Below are 17,645 nucleotides of genomic sequence, written 5' to 3'. Positions count from 1 at the left end.
GTCCGCGCTCTGAACTCTAGACTTGTTTGAAAAGTAAAACCGGCTTCCCTCGTATAATTTAATTTATTTAATTTTTTTTGTTCGGTTCGTAACGTTTTGTTGTTATTTTTTTAACGATGGCTGGCAGTGCGCGTCGTTGAGCGCCCGTGGAAAACACAGGAATAAAGCTGCGCCGTCAAGCCGACGCGGCCGTCAGTCATGAGGTAAGATAAGCTAACTTCTCCCGTCGTCGCTGTAAAAAGAAAAAAAAAACAGCATTTATATTCAAAATTGGATAAATTTCATCGCATAAAGAGACCCTTATAATCCCTCCTGTGTTTGTCGTTTCGACCGCGATTCGATTTTCCGGATTAAATACGGGCAAAGGACTAGAGAATATCAAATATAATAATAGGGTGTGCGTCTGGGCGGTGTAATATCGATTGATTAGCCTCACCTGTCGCCATCAACAACGACAAAGATAAATAAAAGATTATTCTATTTCTTCCTAAAGTGATACAATCTTCACTCATAATATCCGCCCCCTCTTTCAAAGTGCTGGTGACCAACTTTTGATGGAAGAGAGTTGTCTGTTTATTCCGCATGTGTATAGTACAGTATTACGAGGGCTATAGGAAACGTTTAACTGGCCTGGATTAGCAAGCAATCCTTCAAAACAAGCTGAAACAAACACCTGAGTCCGGGTTTCATACCTAAACTTATTTGTGAAATGTCATGTCATCCTCTGCACTGGCTCTGGTAATGTTAGCATTTGTATAATTGGTCTGCTGATCTGTTTTATCAACAGATTGATGCATCAGGTTCCACCTCAGTTATGGACATAGGTGTGTTTAGAAATCACAGAGGAAAGCAGAGTATTTATTTACAAAAAAAAACTCTAATCTTCCCCCGCTTTGATTTATAAGTGTCCAGACTTTGCTTTGGAAATCCCTGCTGCGTTTGAAGCTTTTCACAAACAAGCCGAACAAAGCGGCGAAACCAGCAGACGTGAGGAAAGGAACGCAGCAAAAACAGCCCTTCTCACAGAATTTCCACCCGTGTTAGTGTGTGAGCATTTTCCCCCTCGTAAAGTTTACCAAAATAATGAGCGGACACAGATTGTTGTCTGTGAGTTCAAAGAGGTAAACACACGCAGTCTGTAACCGGTCAATCAGGGTGAATCAGATTACGATAATCCCTCCATTGCCATTAAATCAGATATGTACCTGAAGCGGAGGAGGCAGATTATGGATATGCTTTGAATCCCATGGTTTACACACCCAAGTGTGTGTGACGGACCTTTTAGAAGTTTTGACTTGGACATAGTCAACAGACCAAAGATAGATAGACAAACACAGACAAAAGGGGGAAATGCAACCAGGGAAGATCGTAGCATATAATTTAGCACAGTAGATGATGGGGATGGGCAGGTTAATGTGCACTGGGTGCGCCAGTGTCATGCCATTCCAGCACATGCCTGATGATGTGTATGGTTCTGTAAAGGAACCTCTAAGCTAGACCGACGAGTTTTTGTGTTTTGCTTGGTGGGGGGGCATCATGCGGGAAATAACTCAAAAGTGTATTGTTAAAATGGAATTCGGATCTCAAAAGTGCTTATTACCTGGTTGTAGCCAGCAGGTCTGGGACATTGGGACAAAAGATTTGTGATATTTTGAATTACCTTTTCAACGTCTGTTTCTGGTATAATATCTGCTCAGGTATTTGGAAATTACAATCGTAATAATTATTAATGTGAATTTGAGGTGTTTTTTCCAGCTGAATGGGTTTGAGCCAGCAAGACTAATAAGGACCAGCCCTTTTTGCTTGTGATACAGGCACTTCTGAGAAACAGCAGCTCTCAGTGAGCATCTTTATTCATCACCGTTGATTCTGTCTTAATTCCAAACCAGCCTCCCTCACTTTTGATCTTCTCTTGGCAGGAGGGGTCCAGCTTCCTATCACGCAGGATCAGTCCAAGTGACAAGTGGATAGAAGAGGCTCTCAGAGGGGTCAGAATGCCGGCAGATGTTGAGGACAAGATTGGCGCCGAGGAGGAAACCTCACGGGTCTCTGCGGTGCCAAACATCGTGGTGGTCCCGAGTGACGAGGAGGGCAGGACTCGTGGCAACATGCTGGAAATGGATGATTTCAGTCACGTCACCGGTCAGGTTCCAGACAATCAGCCGGAGCTCACCGAATCCCTGGTTTGTGTGGAGGTGGGTGTGGCGAAGACTGCTCGGGCCTCACAACCTCTCATGGTCAGCACTCTGTTGAGAGGAGCGAGTGAGACCCCGAAATCCGAGGCTCTGGGGAACCCGCCCGCCGAGAGGCTGCAAACCGATAACTCCTGTTGTGACTCGGACTACGGAAGCGCAAAATCCAGCCCTGGGTATGTTTGCACTAGTTTCAGCACAGACGTCTGTGATGAAGATTTGACTGACCTCGATGGCTGCTTCTTTAGAAGGTCAAACCCCAACTCCCCTGTCAGTTGCTCTGGGATGAGTCTAGACGCTCTCCAGCCGAAGGAAAACCCCGCCACGGGTTCAGACGATGACAAAGGTGGTTCCAGGAAGGATTCGGCCGTTACCCTGAAATCCGGGGAGTCGCGCTCAGACGCGTCGTCCGCCAGCTTCCAAACGAGGACTAGCATCGACGGTGTCTGGGAAGAGGAAGAGGACGAGGACGAGGAGCGGAGGAGCACGCGCTCACGACGCACGGTGACAGAGGGAGTATGCTGCTGCTACCAGGCCGTCCACAGAGCTTTCCTCCAGTGTGTGGAAGAGACGCCCGCCATGCTGTCTGGCCTGGTGCTGTCTTTGGCCTTCTGTGTGGCCATCATCGTCCTCATTCCAACTACAGGAAGGGTAAGACGGAGCCAGAGTGTGTGTTCATGGGAGGGGCAGTGAGCGTGAGAAACATGTTTAGAAAAAACAATATTTTATCAGTAATTATTCCCTAAATCTTAAAACTTTGGATTCTTTGTTTCATATTTCTTCAGCCAGAGACGTGTCATTCATTGGTAGATGGAAATGATTCATAAGATCAGTTAAAGATTTGAACTGCCATCCGCAGTAATTTGCTTCAAAGTATCCAGCAAGTTAATAAGCACCTAAAAGAAAGCAAACCGGAGGTGCATAAAGTACTTCTGTTTGTAATGATCTCAATTCTGCACTTAAATGTCAGAATTTCCCTGTCCAAGCAGATACGATGGTAGACGCTGATATCCAAAAAACATCTTCTAAACATGGAGATATTGATTTATTCAAAACTGCCCACCAACAATTGGTCTGTTTCTGAGGGTAGTATTTCTCAGGTGCACTTTTTTCAAACGCGTGTGTGTCGGGGGGGAGGGGTCGTAAAGCTCTTAACTCTTAAATTAAGGCACGTGATTTTATTGTCAATTTCTGAGTCTTCCCTTCCCCCTTTGAAGTGGAAGCACTTGTTTCTCATTTCAAACCCCCGTTTTTACAGTTGCATCACAGAAGTGCTTATAAATCCAAATCCAGTCGCTCCCTGATCTGTTCCAGAGCTTCTTTTGTAGGTTGAACATTATGAAACTTGAATAAACTTGCAGAAAGAATGTATTCAAATCGAAGACAAAATGACATTTGAATCTAACGAAGCACCAATTCATTACAGAAGAGCACTGTGGATGCTCTTAATGTCTGTAAATGCAATCAAATGTCAGCTCCCGGCGCGAGAAACAGCACCGCAGTCAAGGCTGCAGGTTGTTGTCAGTTCATTAACTGGAAATAACTTTTGCTCTTTATGTGTCATAGGAAACAAAAAATTTGTTCAGTCAAAATATGTCAGAGAGGGTTCACCACAAATGGAACAGGGCAGAAAAGTCATTTTTTGGCCCCAATGGGAGATGATCAAAATGGTCACATCTGACATGAAACCATCTGCCAGCTTCGCCCTGTGATCAGGTTCATTATTTATACATGGCAAACTCCCTGGGAGGCTCGACGGCTATATCTGCCTGCAGACGACCTTTAAATAATTAAGATTACCTCTTGCGGCGGGTAACCGGATGCACGGTTAAACCTGCACGTACGGACCGCTTTCTTTTTTGACTTCCTCCTATTAAATGAGTGGTGGGAACAGAAATACGTCCGTACTCTCCGTGGAATTTGCTGCTCATATCAGCCAGAGAGATCAGATGGCTGCAGTTGCCACCTTTTGCAAGCCAGAGACTTTTCATTAATAAATGAGGAGTAGAATTAGTGTGCCTGTGTCATTCCTCGGCCTGCTTGGAAATGATTTTTTTCCGGATTTGAATCAACCCTGGAAGATGTTCTGAAAAGTTTCTGGAGGCAAAACTTCTAAAGTAAAAGTCCCCTAAAAGTGACCAGAACTCGCTTTTTTGAATGTGCTGAGTCCGTCTGTCTGATAGCTTCCAGTTTTCAAATGGAAAACAAAACCTTACTGGTTGTCTATCAACTTGCGGTTGAATGACATTTGTCTTCAGCGGATCTGACAAAACTGAAGGAATGACAAAGAGATGTTTCTTACAATTGCTGTTGATGCCTCCGTCGGAATGCGATCAAGTATTAAACTAAACTTGAACCAAATTCCAAGGCAGACAATACTTGTTCTGCTGTGTTGCCTCGATGACAGGAATGCCTCAGCAGGCGCAGCCGTGTCGCAGTTTTACATTACATATCACTTTCTATTTTAAACTGCAAGGGTTCGAGTTCTTTTTCTGTTGTAGACAAAAGTGTCCTAAACAGGTCGGATAAACTTGACTAACAGATTTTTTTTGACGACAAAACCACAATCACACCCCTTGTGGCCATGATGGATACTACAGCAACGCCAGGGGGAATCTGAAATACTCCCTCGCCTCTCAGTTTTCCCTAAAAATGCTATAAACGCCAGTGACCGTCATGACCGAGAGGGTTTATCAGCAGAAAAGTTAGCCGTAAGGATTCACGTTTGGTCACGGTGTAAGTTCTAGTCGGTAATCTGCGTTAGTTCCCAGTTCACTTTTGAGTGGCTTTATCACGTAGCTTCTGTGGGTTGTTCAACGATTGTTAAATGCTCGGAATTAGTCCTGTACCCTTAACTTTAAAAAGAATGCAAAGAGTCATCGAATCAAAATTGTTCATTTACGTTCGTCTCCGCACAGAACCTCAACGTCCACGTCGCGGCCCTGTCGGTTGTGTGCGTGGTCCTCTGCCTGAGCGCTCTCCTGCTCGTCTGCCTCCCGTGGCTGGCCACCGTGAGGCGCTGCGGGGGGGCCCTGGCCCTCTTCGTCTGGGTGACGTTGTACACCACCGCCATCGTCTTCATCTTCACCGGGGGACCCGTCACCTCGTGGGAACAGGTGAGCGCAAAGCCCGAAGAAGTAGGCGACGGCTAAAGAATCCAGTCTTGAGCTGCGTTCTCCTCTGCAGGTTGCCTTCTTCCTCTTCCTCTCCCTGAGTGTTTACACCGTGTTGCCGCTCTCTCTGGCCTGGGCCCTCATGGTTGGCATCGGAACCAGCCTGTCCCACATCGTCATCATCAGCGTCTACGTCCCAGTCACCAGCCCTGAGACGCCGGACATGATTGTCCAGGTAAACTCAAGAACCGAGAGGCGAAACCTCTCCGGGAGCGTTGCCAAGTTTTGGGTTTGGATTAGAGAGGAGCCGCTCAGACGGAAAGGAAAAGTATAACCGGAAGTAAATAACCTCCCTTTCGACAACCCCATCCGCAGCTGGTGGCCAACGTGGTCCTGTTCGTGTGTGTTAACTGCATCGGGGTTTTCCACCTGTGGACGACCGAGCACGACCTCCGGATATCCAATCAGAAGCGGGAGGAGTTCAGCGCCATACGCTCCAAGAAGGAGATCAAGAAATACCAGCAGGTGAAAACACCGGCTCCGTGGACTGATACGGTTTTAATTTTGAAAGCGATCACGCCGTTCGGCCCAACACATAGTTCACAGAGGCAAAATGACCAATTCTGAATATTTGATCTTTAAATGGTAAATCCGAGGGCAACATTTTCATTTCCCATATATTTCTTTGGGGGGGAATTACAAAAAAAAAAAAAAAGCATTCTAATCAACATTTTTATTTTTCAATCCTTTCATAGTGTTTATTTATAGAATAAAAAACAAGTCTTGGCGTGTATATTTTGAGCTTGTGGTTAGCTGTGGTGGTAATATTTAAACATAAGGAAGAATATGGAAGTTAGAATGATTCGCGTTATTATGAATGAAATAAAATCGAGGTGCAGGGTATCTTTTTTTTTTTTAGATCGTGAAAAAAAATCCATGTGACATATGACATTAACCTGCGGCTGAGTGGACGACGTTAAAAAACTGACTTTCCGTTTTAAATGTTTCGAATGAAACTTTGAAATTGAATTGGCTGCTAGTCCAGAGTAGCATTGAATTCACGTTCCCTTTTCAGGCAGAATTAAAAAAAATCCTTCCCATCACACCGGTTTCTGCCTGGACATCCCAGGTTTGGTTGCTGTAGACTTTGCCAGCCATTAGATTAATCATTCACTCGTCTGAAACCCGGCAGCCGCTTAGCGGACAAACACAAACGGACCGCACTCAGAGCAATAGATGGCCGCTGATCCGCTGGGCAAACAGGCCATTGTTTCAAGGAGGGATTTGATGGCCGTCTATTTCTGTCGCGCCGCTTGTTAACAGATCGTAGGGCAGAGATACGGCGGTCCGGTGCGGAAGGTAACCGGCCGCATCCGCCTCATACCCCTTTCTGTTTCCCCGGCGACAGGAGCAGCTCCTCCTGTCGGTGTTGCCGCGCTACATCGCCATGGAGCTAAAAACGGAGGTGATAAAGAGGCTTGTCAAACCCAAGCGCGATAAAGCGAACGAACAGAGCTTCCACAACTTCCACAGCCTGTATATACGGCAGCACAAAGACGTCAGGTGACCATCACAATCACACAAGTCGGGCCCGCCCGCCTCTCGACTATCTCACCTTCTCGAACCAATGAGAACTGTGTATTCCGATTATTTTACCCGGAGGTTTCTGCCCGTCCGTGTGTGTGTGTGTGTTTGTGTAGCATCCTGTATGCAGATATCGTAGGCTTCACGAAGCTGGCCAGCACCTGCACGCCGGAGGAGCTGGTGGCCGTGCTCAACAAGCTCTTCGGCCGCTTCGACGACATCGCCAAGGTGCAAATACCGACACATCCGGCCCATTTCGGAAAAGCAACGACCCAGTTGTTGAGAACTCTGTTTCTCTTCATCCGCAGAAGAACGGATGTCTGCGCATTAAGATCCTGGGCGACTGCTACTACTGTGTCTCTGGACTGCCGGACCCCATCCCGTCCCACGCCGGCAACTGTGTCCAGATGGGGCTGGATATGTGCACGGCCATCAGGTCAGCTCCGATGAAGTCATCCGTTGTCTTTTCCCTACTCGTGTTTGAAGAAAAGAAGTGAACCCGGTTGAGTCACAATATTGTCAAACTGTACTGGTAGAGGCGAGTAAAGGGTCAAAAACATGGCTGCAAACTGTTAAAGTTGGCCACGATGTATTAGCATGTCGTATTCACTCTCATAATTTGTGACAAAGGGCAGTGCGGTGGTTCGCGCTTCCCCCTCACGGCAAGGAGGTTCACGGTTCCATCCCGATGCTTTTCTGTGTGGAGTTTCCGCCTTCTCTCCAGTTTCCTCCCACAGTCCGAAAACATGTCGTTGGGTCATCGGAGACCCAAAATTGCTCAGATGTGTGAATAAGACAGTGAAATGTCGTACGTCTCTATTTGTGGCCCCTGTGATCGACCGGTCCAGGGTGACCTCGCCTCAAACCCGATGACCCGGGATCGCCTGGTTACCAATTTGGGCGAACCCAAACTTTTTTTTTTACCCTGCGTTTGTCCTTTTGCTTTGATGAAACGAGTAACGTTGAAGGAAAATAAACAGAAGTACTTTTGCTTCTGTGGCATTTTGGTTGATCGCATACTTCCTGATTCTTGTTTTCCAGCCATAGAGATAAACAAAAAAAAAAAAAAAACCCAATTTGCATAAGATAACTAACTGTAACTTCCTCCTTTCACTCTGATACTATCTTCACCACCACAAGTGAAATCACTCTGGATAATATAGTCAAATACTCCTAATTTACAACGTGAATAGTTTTTAACTGCTCCTCTTCAATCTGATCCCACTGTATCTGCACATTTGATCTGTTTTTGCAAGCCTTTGCACAGGCTAGATTTTTTTTTTTTTTTTTTTAAGGAATGTACAAAAGCAGCTTGAGGACTGACTTGATATTTCTCCTTGTAGTAAACTGCGAGAGGCAACCGGCGTGGACATCAGCATGCGGGTGGGCGTTCACACCGGCAACGTGCTCTGCGGCGTCATCGGCTTGCAGAAATGGCAGTACGACGTGTGGTCACATGACGTCACGTTGGCCAACCACATGGAGTCAGGAGGCCTCCCGGGGTGAGAGAACCCCTCAAATAGTTTACATGATCTGAAATGATCTGATATTCTATTTATTAATCGATCGTTTATGTGTTTTTGTCGTGACCAGGCGGGTTCACATCACAGAAGAGACCCTGCAGCACTTGAATGGAGCGTACCAAGTGGAGGACGGGGACGGCGGTAATCGCAATCCTCTTCTCAAAGGAAGAAAAACATTCCTCGTGATCGACCCTCTGAAGCCGGACGGCAACGCTAGAAGACCCAGAGCGGTAGGAATACACACCTGTATGTGAAATGTGTGTGCGAACAATCAGACCGTTTGAAAAATCTTTTAAAGTCACATTATGTCGCAACAGAAGAAGACCTCAATAAGCGCTAAAAAGCAAAATGGGGAAAAAACAGCTGTGAGGATACTTAACATTTTTTTTTAATGAGCCTAAGAATCGATTTGCGCCTAAATGTGACTCCATAAACCAAAATGTTTGGTAACACCGGACAAATTTCAGTCGAAGCAACAACGGAAAATGGATGAGCCCGCGTCTCCGCAAAGAGGCCGGGTTGTGAGGATTCTGCTGATTGAGCCACTTAGAGGAAAACCATCTCTGATTGCACAAAACATAAAGCAAAACGATCTCCTTCTTGTCTCCAGGCCAACACTCTTGCGTCCAGCGAGAGCAGGCAGCGAGCCTCTGTCCGGATGTCTCAGTACCTGCAGTCCTGGCAGAACATCCACCCCTTCGCTGACCTCAGCAACCCGGAGGCCAAACACTCCAAGAAGAAAATCTTACCCTCCAGGGTCACCAAGACAAACCAAGAACAGTCTTCTGCTGTATGTATTTGTGCTGCGCCCATCCTCCTTCCATAACCTCCCTCCACCTGCCCACACACACACACACACATTTTTAGACCAGTCTTAAAGAAAACCCATTGAACAGCCTTAGATGTATCTTTAGAATCTGCACGTACAAATATGATTTCAATCATGTTGCTATTGTGTTTGTGTGTGTTTCAGGAAAAACCACCTTGCCAGAACAATCCTAATTGGTAAGTTCAGTTACAAAGAAAAATGTGTGGAAAGCGTTTCCTGAAATACACGTCCATTATTCACTCCAGAGGAGAGCGAATGCGGAACGTTTGCGCCAGAGTCTGACCTCATGAACGCTTTAGTTATAGTCAAGATGTATCGCTTTTTTGCATTCTCTCACATTCTGCTGCTTTGTCTCAGTTTGGTTGTAGATCACGGAGTTAGAGGATCGCTAGACACGCTGGACACCGCAGGGTAAGAGTCCGTCCCAGCACAACTTAAATCCCAAGTAATACGGAGGCTAATTTGGAGATAAACTACATTTATGTACGTTTCTACACACCTCCTTGTGTACTAATTTAAAAGTTTAAAAAGACGACGACCGTAATTTCTATTGAGCGCACCTGAATATAAGCCCACCTGCTAAAAATAGCAAAATAAATACATGTGTACGTAAATAAGCCGCAGGTATCCACGTTGTGACATGAGATATTTACACAGAAACTTTTTTTTTAACTTAAATTAAATAGATACCAGTAACGTCCACAAATACCTACTAGAAATGCATTTTTTCCGAACAGCGCATTTAACACGGCCGATGAAAAATATTAATCATAAATAAGACGAGGAAAAGTCCATCCATCCCTGCTTTGTCCTTCTCCTACTGATTGCTGTCTTGGTCCTCCTCCTGGGCACTAAATACGTTAGTCGTCTTCTTCTGGGTTAGAATTGAACGGCCTCAGAATTTCGTGGTAATTTCATTGATCCGATGTGACAAGGCCCTCAAAAATCCACAGGTTAGCCACATCGTTGTTTCAGCCAGGGTGTTCAAAGTGTGTGAAAAAAGAAGCGGCTTATAGTCTGGAAATTACAGTATATGAATAAGAAAACTGGCACAATATCTGTAAAAATGGAATGATATAGCTACAACCATGAATTATAATGAAACATTTTCAAAAAGGAAAAACGATCAACCGTGAATTCTCTTGAATTTAAATCTTCTGAATGATAAAATATGACTGTGAAAAGGCAAATTTATGTCGATCAAGTCATCGTGAGTTGCTTCAATGTGAGCTTACATTTCTCGAACATGTGAAAATACTGCCTTACAGGGTAACGTGATCATGCAAGACCCAGAAGGAACATTCAAGAAACACGAAAAACACAAAAAAAACAAAACAAAACTTGCAACTGCTTTACAGTTATAACAGTAATAGTGAATAATATTCCTCCTGGGGGTAAAATAACAGCAAACATTGTCTTTTGAGACAGTTTATCAGCACGAAGGCAGTTATACAATCTTTCGGCATGTTTCATTTTGGCTTTCGGATCTGTTTTCAGGAGGAGAGCAAAGAAGCTCAACTGTCTGACGCTGCTGTTCAATGACATGAGCCTGGAGAAGCAGGTAGCATCACCGTGAGCGCCGCCCGGGCGTCCGAACCACGTTTTCCCCGTTTCATCGTGTCTTACGTGGGTCGTTTTTTTTGCGCGTTGTAGTTTCGTCTCTCGGAGGTGAAGGGTTTGCACCAGTCTATGAGCTGCATCGCTTTGATATTCATCACCCTTTTCACCGTCCAGATGCTCGTCTCCGAAAAGTAAGCGCCGTCGCACGCCGCCTGCATCCACACACGTTTTCACTTCATCGTGGTCTGAATTGAACCAGAATAAGACTGATCATCAGTGTGATGACAAAAAAAACAAACATCAAAACACTGATTGTTCCCATTTTCCCCATCCTTTTCAGGAACTTTGAAATGGCAGTGTCCTACGGTGCAACCTTTCCTGTCATAGTGCTGCTCCTGTCCATCTCCTTCACTGGATACTTTGAGGTTTGTGAAGAAAAATAACCCCTTCAAGACTCATTCAGGGCAGGTCTGAGTATTCATTGCCATAGCAACAAGAGTCTTGGTAGATAATGTGTTGGTAATCTTCTTAATAACCAGCCTACTTCTCTTTTATTGTTCTCTTTGTGCCAGTGATCAACCGTTCTCAATTTGTTACCAAGCCCTTGGTTTTGTCGGAAAAGCCTCATAAACTATTGTTATTGGTCGTGTCAGACACCGAAGTACACTTTAGAGTGTGAAAGAGGTTTTCCCAACCAAATTAAAAGTCGTTATAAAATCAAGGACTTCATAGATCAGCGTGCTTTAAGGATGTGCCGTGCTTTCCTGTAGAAATGGCAGTCCAAGATGCCGCTGAGTGTGCAGTGGATATCAGGACTGTCCCGCAGTGTGTCCACCAAGGCCGCCATAAGACTCTTCTTTGTCAGCCTGTGTGTGCTCATCACCCTGCTGATGGCCATCCTCAACTTTGTGAGTAATAATTGAGTTTTTTTTTGTTTTTGTTGTTGTTTGTTTCTGTCCGTATCTACAACTCCTTGTCCTTGCACCTGTTTGTGTTTTCCCCTCAGTTCTTCCTCCCAGGGAACAACTGTACCTCAATTACTGACAGGACGGAGCTGGAGGGTTTTAGACTGTACACAGTTCCAGTGAGTACCCCCAAAATAATGCTTCACCACACTCTGGACGTCGATGGATAGTAGGTTCAACAGGAAAGATGACTCGATCTCAAGATTTTATCATATCAATCAAACATTTATAACGGGCTTTAAACATGTACTGTAGATTTTTTTTTTTTTTTTTTTTTTTTTTTTAATTTCTTCATGATTTTGAAGTTGGAGCAAAGTTCCACCAGTAGAAAATCAGCAGGGAAACGTCCTCCAAACTTACACAAAATCCACCAGGAGTTTGCAGATGTTTGCCTGAGCTAGAAGCTTCCTTGAATTTGCACACAAGTTACATAAGAAGACACACTTTTTAATTCCTCTTCCCTCAGCCGCAGGGAATCTTCAATCTTTGTAGTTACTGCTAACAGCTAAAACAATTTGTATTTCATTATATTTCTTATTCTTCGTCCTTTCCACTATTGTCTATTACTGTTATGTTTTTACTTGAAACTCGGGCACAACAATTTCCTTCGGGATTAATAAAGTTGCATTCGTCATAACGTATACATTTGTCACGCGCCCCCCCCCCCATCTCAAAACACGCAGTACTACCTGTACTGCTGCCTGCTGGCCATGCTGGGAGTGATCGTGTTCGTCAGGATCTGTCTGTCCGTCAAGGCGCTGCTGCTCACCTTGGCCGTGGTGGTTTACCTGGCCCTCTTCCTGCACGTCTACGCGCCCAGGTCCTACTGCCTGGTCAGCCTGCTCTACAACAACACCCGGTGAGCGCCGCGCAGAGCAGCTTTAGGCTGGGAATTGATTTCTCCACGTGAATAGATACACGTTATGAAATGTATTTTACACTGACGTGAATGAAAATTGCTCTCGCTTTTAGATGTTTGTGATTTGACTTTTTTGTTTTTTTTCTTCAGAATTGAACATGTTTGGACGAGAAACTGGCTGCTACAGAGTCAATAAGTCAGATAGAAATATTCATGTTCATTTTTTTCAGCATCAAGGGTGTGGCGCACCTGTTCACCAATCCTCCATTTCTATGTATTTATTTATAAATGATTTCTATTGTTTCTCGCCACAATGTCATCTACTGATATGCAATGCATTTGCATTTAAGATACAAAACTGACGGTTAAACCGCAAACGGGCAAAACAGAAGCAGCAGGAACAGACTTGCGTAACCGTAAATAAAAGAACCCAAATGAAATCGTCCCGCTCAGTTTCCAAAGCACGTCTCGGCGTGCACGGGCGTTCGGAAAGCCAATGCGTTTCCACCGAAACCCCGTCTCGGAATAACTTTCCTTCTCGCCCGCTTCCCACGTGGCCTCTCTCCGCAGACACCGCACTCTCCTGCTTTCCCAGCAGAGGTTTTGCATTTCCTGCCTTTTGTGAGTCTTTGTCTAGAGTTTCAGTTCACCGTTATTTATTCAGCAGGGCACCATTGAGGGAGGCCTTCCTGAGTACAAGCCCCATTCACTCTTTGATTCAGGGCTCTATTATTTCTGCCATTATGTAACCTAATAACAAGAAAGTTAATAGACCAAAGACATTTTTTTGATGCAGTATGATTTTTAATGTTGTGTGTGTTTGCGTGCGTGCGTGTGTGTGTTTCTCTCCTCAGGCCCGGCATCCTGAAAGACCCTCAGATCATGTCTGGAGTTTGGCTGGTAATCTTTTACATCGTCTGCCTCATACTGGCCAGACAGGTGTGTGTGTGTGTGTGTGGGTGTGGGTGTGTGTGAGCACTGGCTCTCGAACCTTTTCTTTTTGTTTTTTTTTCACCCTTTATCCAAATTTCCCCCGTACTTATTTCCCACCATCTACCTCTGTCAGGACGAGCTGGGCTGCCGTGTGGACTTCCTGCTGGAGCGTTGCTTCCAGGTGGAGCGAGAGGAGATGGAGACAATGGAGAACGTCAACAAGCTTCTCCTCCAGAACGTCCTGCCGCACCATGTCGCCTCCTTCTTTATGGGCAAGGCTGTTCGCAACCAGGTGAACAAAACCGAAGACTTTGGTTCTTTTTTTTTTTTTTTAATTCATATATTTATTTTAAGACTCGCTTGCTTTTCAGTTATTCTAAATTGAATCATACATCTTCATATTTTTTTGTTTGAATTGTGGAGTTTTTATGATGCACTTCGATAGAAAGGCTTTGTATTAATAAATCAAACTAAACCGTAGAAAAAAAAAAAGCACCTAGAATTTTGAAAAGGAAAAGATAATACCGGAGTGCACGTGATTTTTCCAGTAAACTTCCTGGTACTGGACGTTACCAGCGACTCCAACGTCTGTTGCTTTACTTTCTGCAACTAGTCTGACACGTTCACTTGAAAATGACGACAAAGACGATCACTTCTTCAAGGCCTCAGCAGTCGTGCCGGCCCGCCTCCTCGTTTCCCCTCCTTGGTCATGAAGGACAGGGATCTGAGAAATTAGCAAGCCTGACGTTTGAACTCCGCAACATAACACCTTGCAGAATGTACAGTATGTCTTTTTTGAAACTCTGCACTTTACAACCCTCCACCTCAGGACCTGTACAGCCAGTCCTATGACTGCGTGTGTGTGATGTTCGCCTCCGTGCCTCAGTTTAAAGAGTTCTACAGCGAGAGCAGCGCCAACCGGGACGGCCTGGAGTGTCTGCGCTTCCTCAATGAGATCATCGCAGACTTTGATGAGGTATGAGGAAGAAAGTGTGGATGAATACTTTACTGTGCGCAGTCCGGGGTTAGAGAACTCCGTGCTCTCATTCTGTCTGTCACACAGCTTCTGTCCAAGCCCAAGTTTTCCTCCGTGGAGAAGATCAAGACCATCGGCAGCACCTACATGGCGGCTGCGGGGCTGACGCACTCGGCCGACGACAAAAAGGTTCATTCCCATAAAGTTTTCCTCAAACACTTTATCAAAGAGGATATTTAAAAGTACCGCCATGCAACACTTTTTCGGGTAGTTCTTTCAGCGTCCACGGCTGAATAATCCGAGCTGAATCAACTAATGCGCTGAATCCGGAGATACCCGGGATAAAATCTGTCCAGCTCGCCAAAGGCCAGCGGCCTTAAACCCGACTGACGTGATCTCTGGCTCCCCCTTCAGAAATGTGACATGTTCTACAGCCACGTGCGCTCCATGGTGGAGTTCGCCATCGCTCTCATGAACAAACTGGAACTCATCAACACACACTCCTTCAACAGCTTCAAACTCCGGATCGGTGAGTGCGTGGAAACCGGTAGTCACAGTGCGATCGAAATAAAAAGGGAAATGTCGCGAATTCTCACCAATGCGCGGTTTATTGTTGAACGGATTTGTCCGCCGTGCAGGGATCAACCACGGCCCGGTCATCGCCGGAGTCATCGGAGCTCACAAACCGCAGTACGATATCTGGGGTAACTCGGTCAACGTGGCCAGCAGGATGGACAGCACCGGCGTGCTGGACAAGATCCAGGTCAGTCCGACAGAAGAGAGAGAAAAATAGCAACGTACCTGGTATCTACATGTAGAAATAACATTTTGAAAAGGGGTCATGAATCAGACGGCGACGCACATCAGCTAGTAAAGATTAAACTACATTTTGGTGAACAAGGCGGCTTGTTTCCATCCCGTGTCACGGACCCGGGTCAGTATCTGACCTCCAGTTCATGCTGATTCTCTCCCTTTGCCTCCCATAGAGTAACAAAATCAGCTTTGTGTAATTACAACCTTACAACCTCAGATGCCCCCTCCCAATCTGGATCATGAAATTATGTCAAAAATCTCTTATAATCCAGCCTAGTTTTTTTTTTTTTTTTTTTTCTCCGCTTGTGCTTTTATTCCAATTCAGTCCATCACTTTATGTAGAACTGCAATGTAATGCAGTTTGGGATTGTTCAAAAAAAAAACAGTAGTTTGCATGGTGCAAAACAATGTCAAATATCAGTGTAGCAGTTTTGCTCCATTGTTACACTATGAGAAAAGAGAGCTTTGGACACCGTGGGTGGCTGCAAAGTCCAGGATATTTCCATGTTCCATTTCACTGATATTTTATCCACAGTTATTGCAACTCATATCATTATCCCTTCGCCCTTTATAATTATAGCCAGATAGATTCCTGCACTCAAAGGTGTTTTGTTCTCTAAATATAGATTCCCATTGTTTTGGTTTTTATATGAAATATTTGGCTGCACTCGCCTGCCAAACTGCGGGATAATCCCCGGCTGCCGTTGGTCTACAAACTGAAGCTCTCTGAAGTCAAATCCTTCCTCTCAGGTGACCGAGGAGACGGCCCAGGTGGTCCAGAGCGTGGGCTACGGCGTCACTCTCCGAGGCGTGGTCCACGTCAAGGGCAAAGGCAATCTCACCACTTACTTTGTCAACACAGACCAGTCCTGCGCACAGTTCTGAGTCAACAGCGCGAGGCCCCGCTAGCTAACCCAGAGATAACCGGATCCACCGGCGGTTGACGCGGGCCCGCGCTGCCTGGACGCAGCCACAGGGGTCGTCAGCTGTTCGCCGCAACCGCCGAGGGACCGCCTTTGTCTTTTGGATGAGACTCTAAATAAAGTCCTGACCCCGGGACGCTTTGTAATCTGGATTACAAACACCTCCCACCATGATTTTGAATAATGTATTATAATAATAATAATAATAATGAGGGAGGTGGGATGTCGTTTATGGTACAGGTATCATGGCTGACAGACGCCCACCTCACTTTCCATGCTTTTGAGCGGAAAGAGCAGCAGCCATCTCGGTTGTTTAATGAAGGATTTTTATTTTACGAGTATGTTTCCAAAGAGGTCATTTCCAGATACAGTACACTCCGTTAAGGTGTCATTACTTGGCAGTTTGTTGAAGCTCTGCTTTTGTTGATCTCAAAATTTTTTGTTTGTAAACAAATACAACACTCTGTATCCTTTTCCATGGATGAAAAAAAACAACTACAGGACAGGAATATTGATATGAGAAGGAATTGCGTTAAGACAAAAAAAAAAGAAAAATAATTTTTTGCTCGAAGACAGAATTTGTCCTGAATTTTTCGCATGACAGTTTAACACTTTCCCTATCAAAGAGGCCTAAATGAAAAAGGGCAGCCTCTCTTATTTTAAGCAAAAGGGAGAAGTTTACTTCATGTTAGGTAGAGTTTTCTTTATCAGCTTCTTAACAAAACTCATTGCGGCACATCTTCGTCAAGGCTCTGGCATGTTGTGGTCATAAAGGCACAGTTTGGAGGTCGTATTTGACCACCACTCACTACATCTACATATATAAACATATATATGCATATTAGTATATGTATCTGGGAAATTTAGCTAAAAGATACAGTAAAAGAAAATGGTGTAAGGAGAAAAAAAAATCAATTGTAGGCATCAGAGGGATGCAATTCAAATTTGAGTTTAATTCCACTAGGGTTTTTTTTTTAAATTATTTTCAGTTGTATTTATGATACGGAGCCTGAACGTCTGAAATCAAACTGTGCCTATCATGCACCATAACCTGTCCTCTCATGTTCATTTCACATTGCACTTTCTATTGTCCCAATTCTGTGTTTTAGTTGTCTAGACGGAGGTGTAGATTCATTTCTCGGAGTCTGTATTTTTGAAAAGAAGCTGTACATTTTTGTTGATGTACATACTGTGGAAATATATATTTTTTTCTATTACTATTTATAAACAAATTAAAGTGAAGTAAAATGTGTCACTGTGTGTGTCATCATGACTACCTATGGGATACAGTGGAATTTTCCCCCTGTCCACAAGCTATCTGATTGGTTCAAACTACCTTTCACCAAAGTTTTTTCTCACTTGCCATTGGTTTCGG

The 17,645-nt window shown here is 44.7% G+C and overlaps 1 protein-coding gene across 1 annotated transcript; it reads left to right on the top strand.

The window, feature by feature from the left end:
- Window positions 1–38: 38 nt before the first annotated feature.
- LOC147223430 (adenylate cyclase type 4) lies at window positions 39–17,507 on the top strand. Its single transcript, XM_086165678.1, has 26 exons — window positions 39–203; window positions 1,920–2,843; window positions 5,111–5,308; window positions 5,379–5,540; window positions 5,681–5,830; window positions 6,714–6,868; window positions 7,006–7,117; window positions 7,198–7,325; window positions 8,233–8,391; window positions 8,483–8,642; window positions 9,023–9,202; window positions 9,386–9,417; window positions 9,599–9,652; window positions 10,739–10,802; window positions 10,895–10,992; window positions 11,142–11,226; window positions 11,572–11,709; window positions 11,808–11,885; window positions 12,450–12,625; window positions 13,480–13,564; window positions 13,692–13,850; window positions 14,388–14,534; window positions 14,622–14,723; window positions 14,949–15,063; window positions 15,173–15,297; window positions 16,098–17,507. The coding sequence occupies exons 2-26, from the start codon at window positions 1,995–1,997 to the stop codon at window positions 16,230–16,232; spliced, it is 3,846 nt and encodes a 1,281-aa protein (XP_086021804.1). The 5' UTR covers window positions 39–203; window positions 1,920–1,994; the 3' UTR covers window positions 16,233–17,507.
- Window positions 17,508–17,645: the final 138 nt, after the last annotated feature.

This window comes from Fistularia commersonii, chromosome 19, assembly GCF_037954325.1.
Source record: "Fistularia commersonii isolate RoL2024-O1a breed Wild chromosome 19, RoL_Fcom_v1.0, whole genome shotgun sequence".
Lineage (NCBI taxonomy): Eukaryota > Metazoa > Chordata > Actinopteri > Syngnathiformes > Fistulariidae > Fistularia > Fistularia commersonii.
This window is presented reverse-complemented; position numbering and strand designations above follow the sequence as displayed.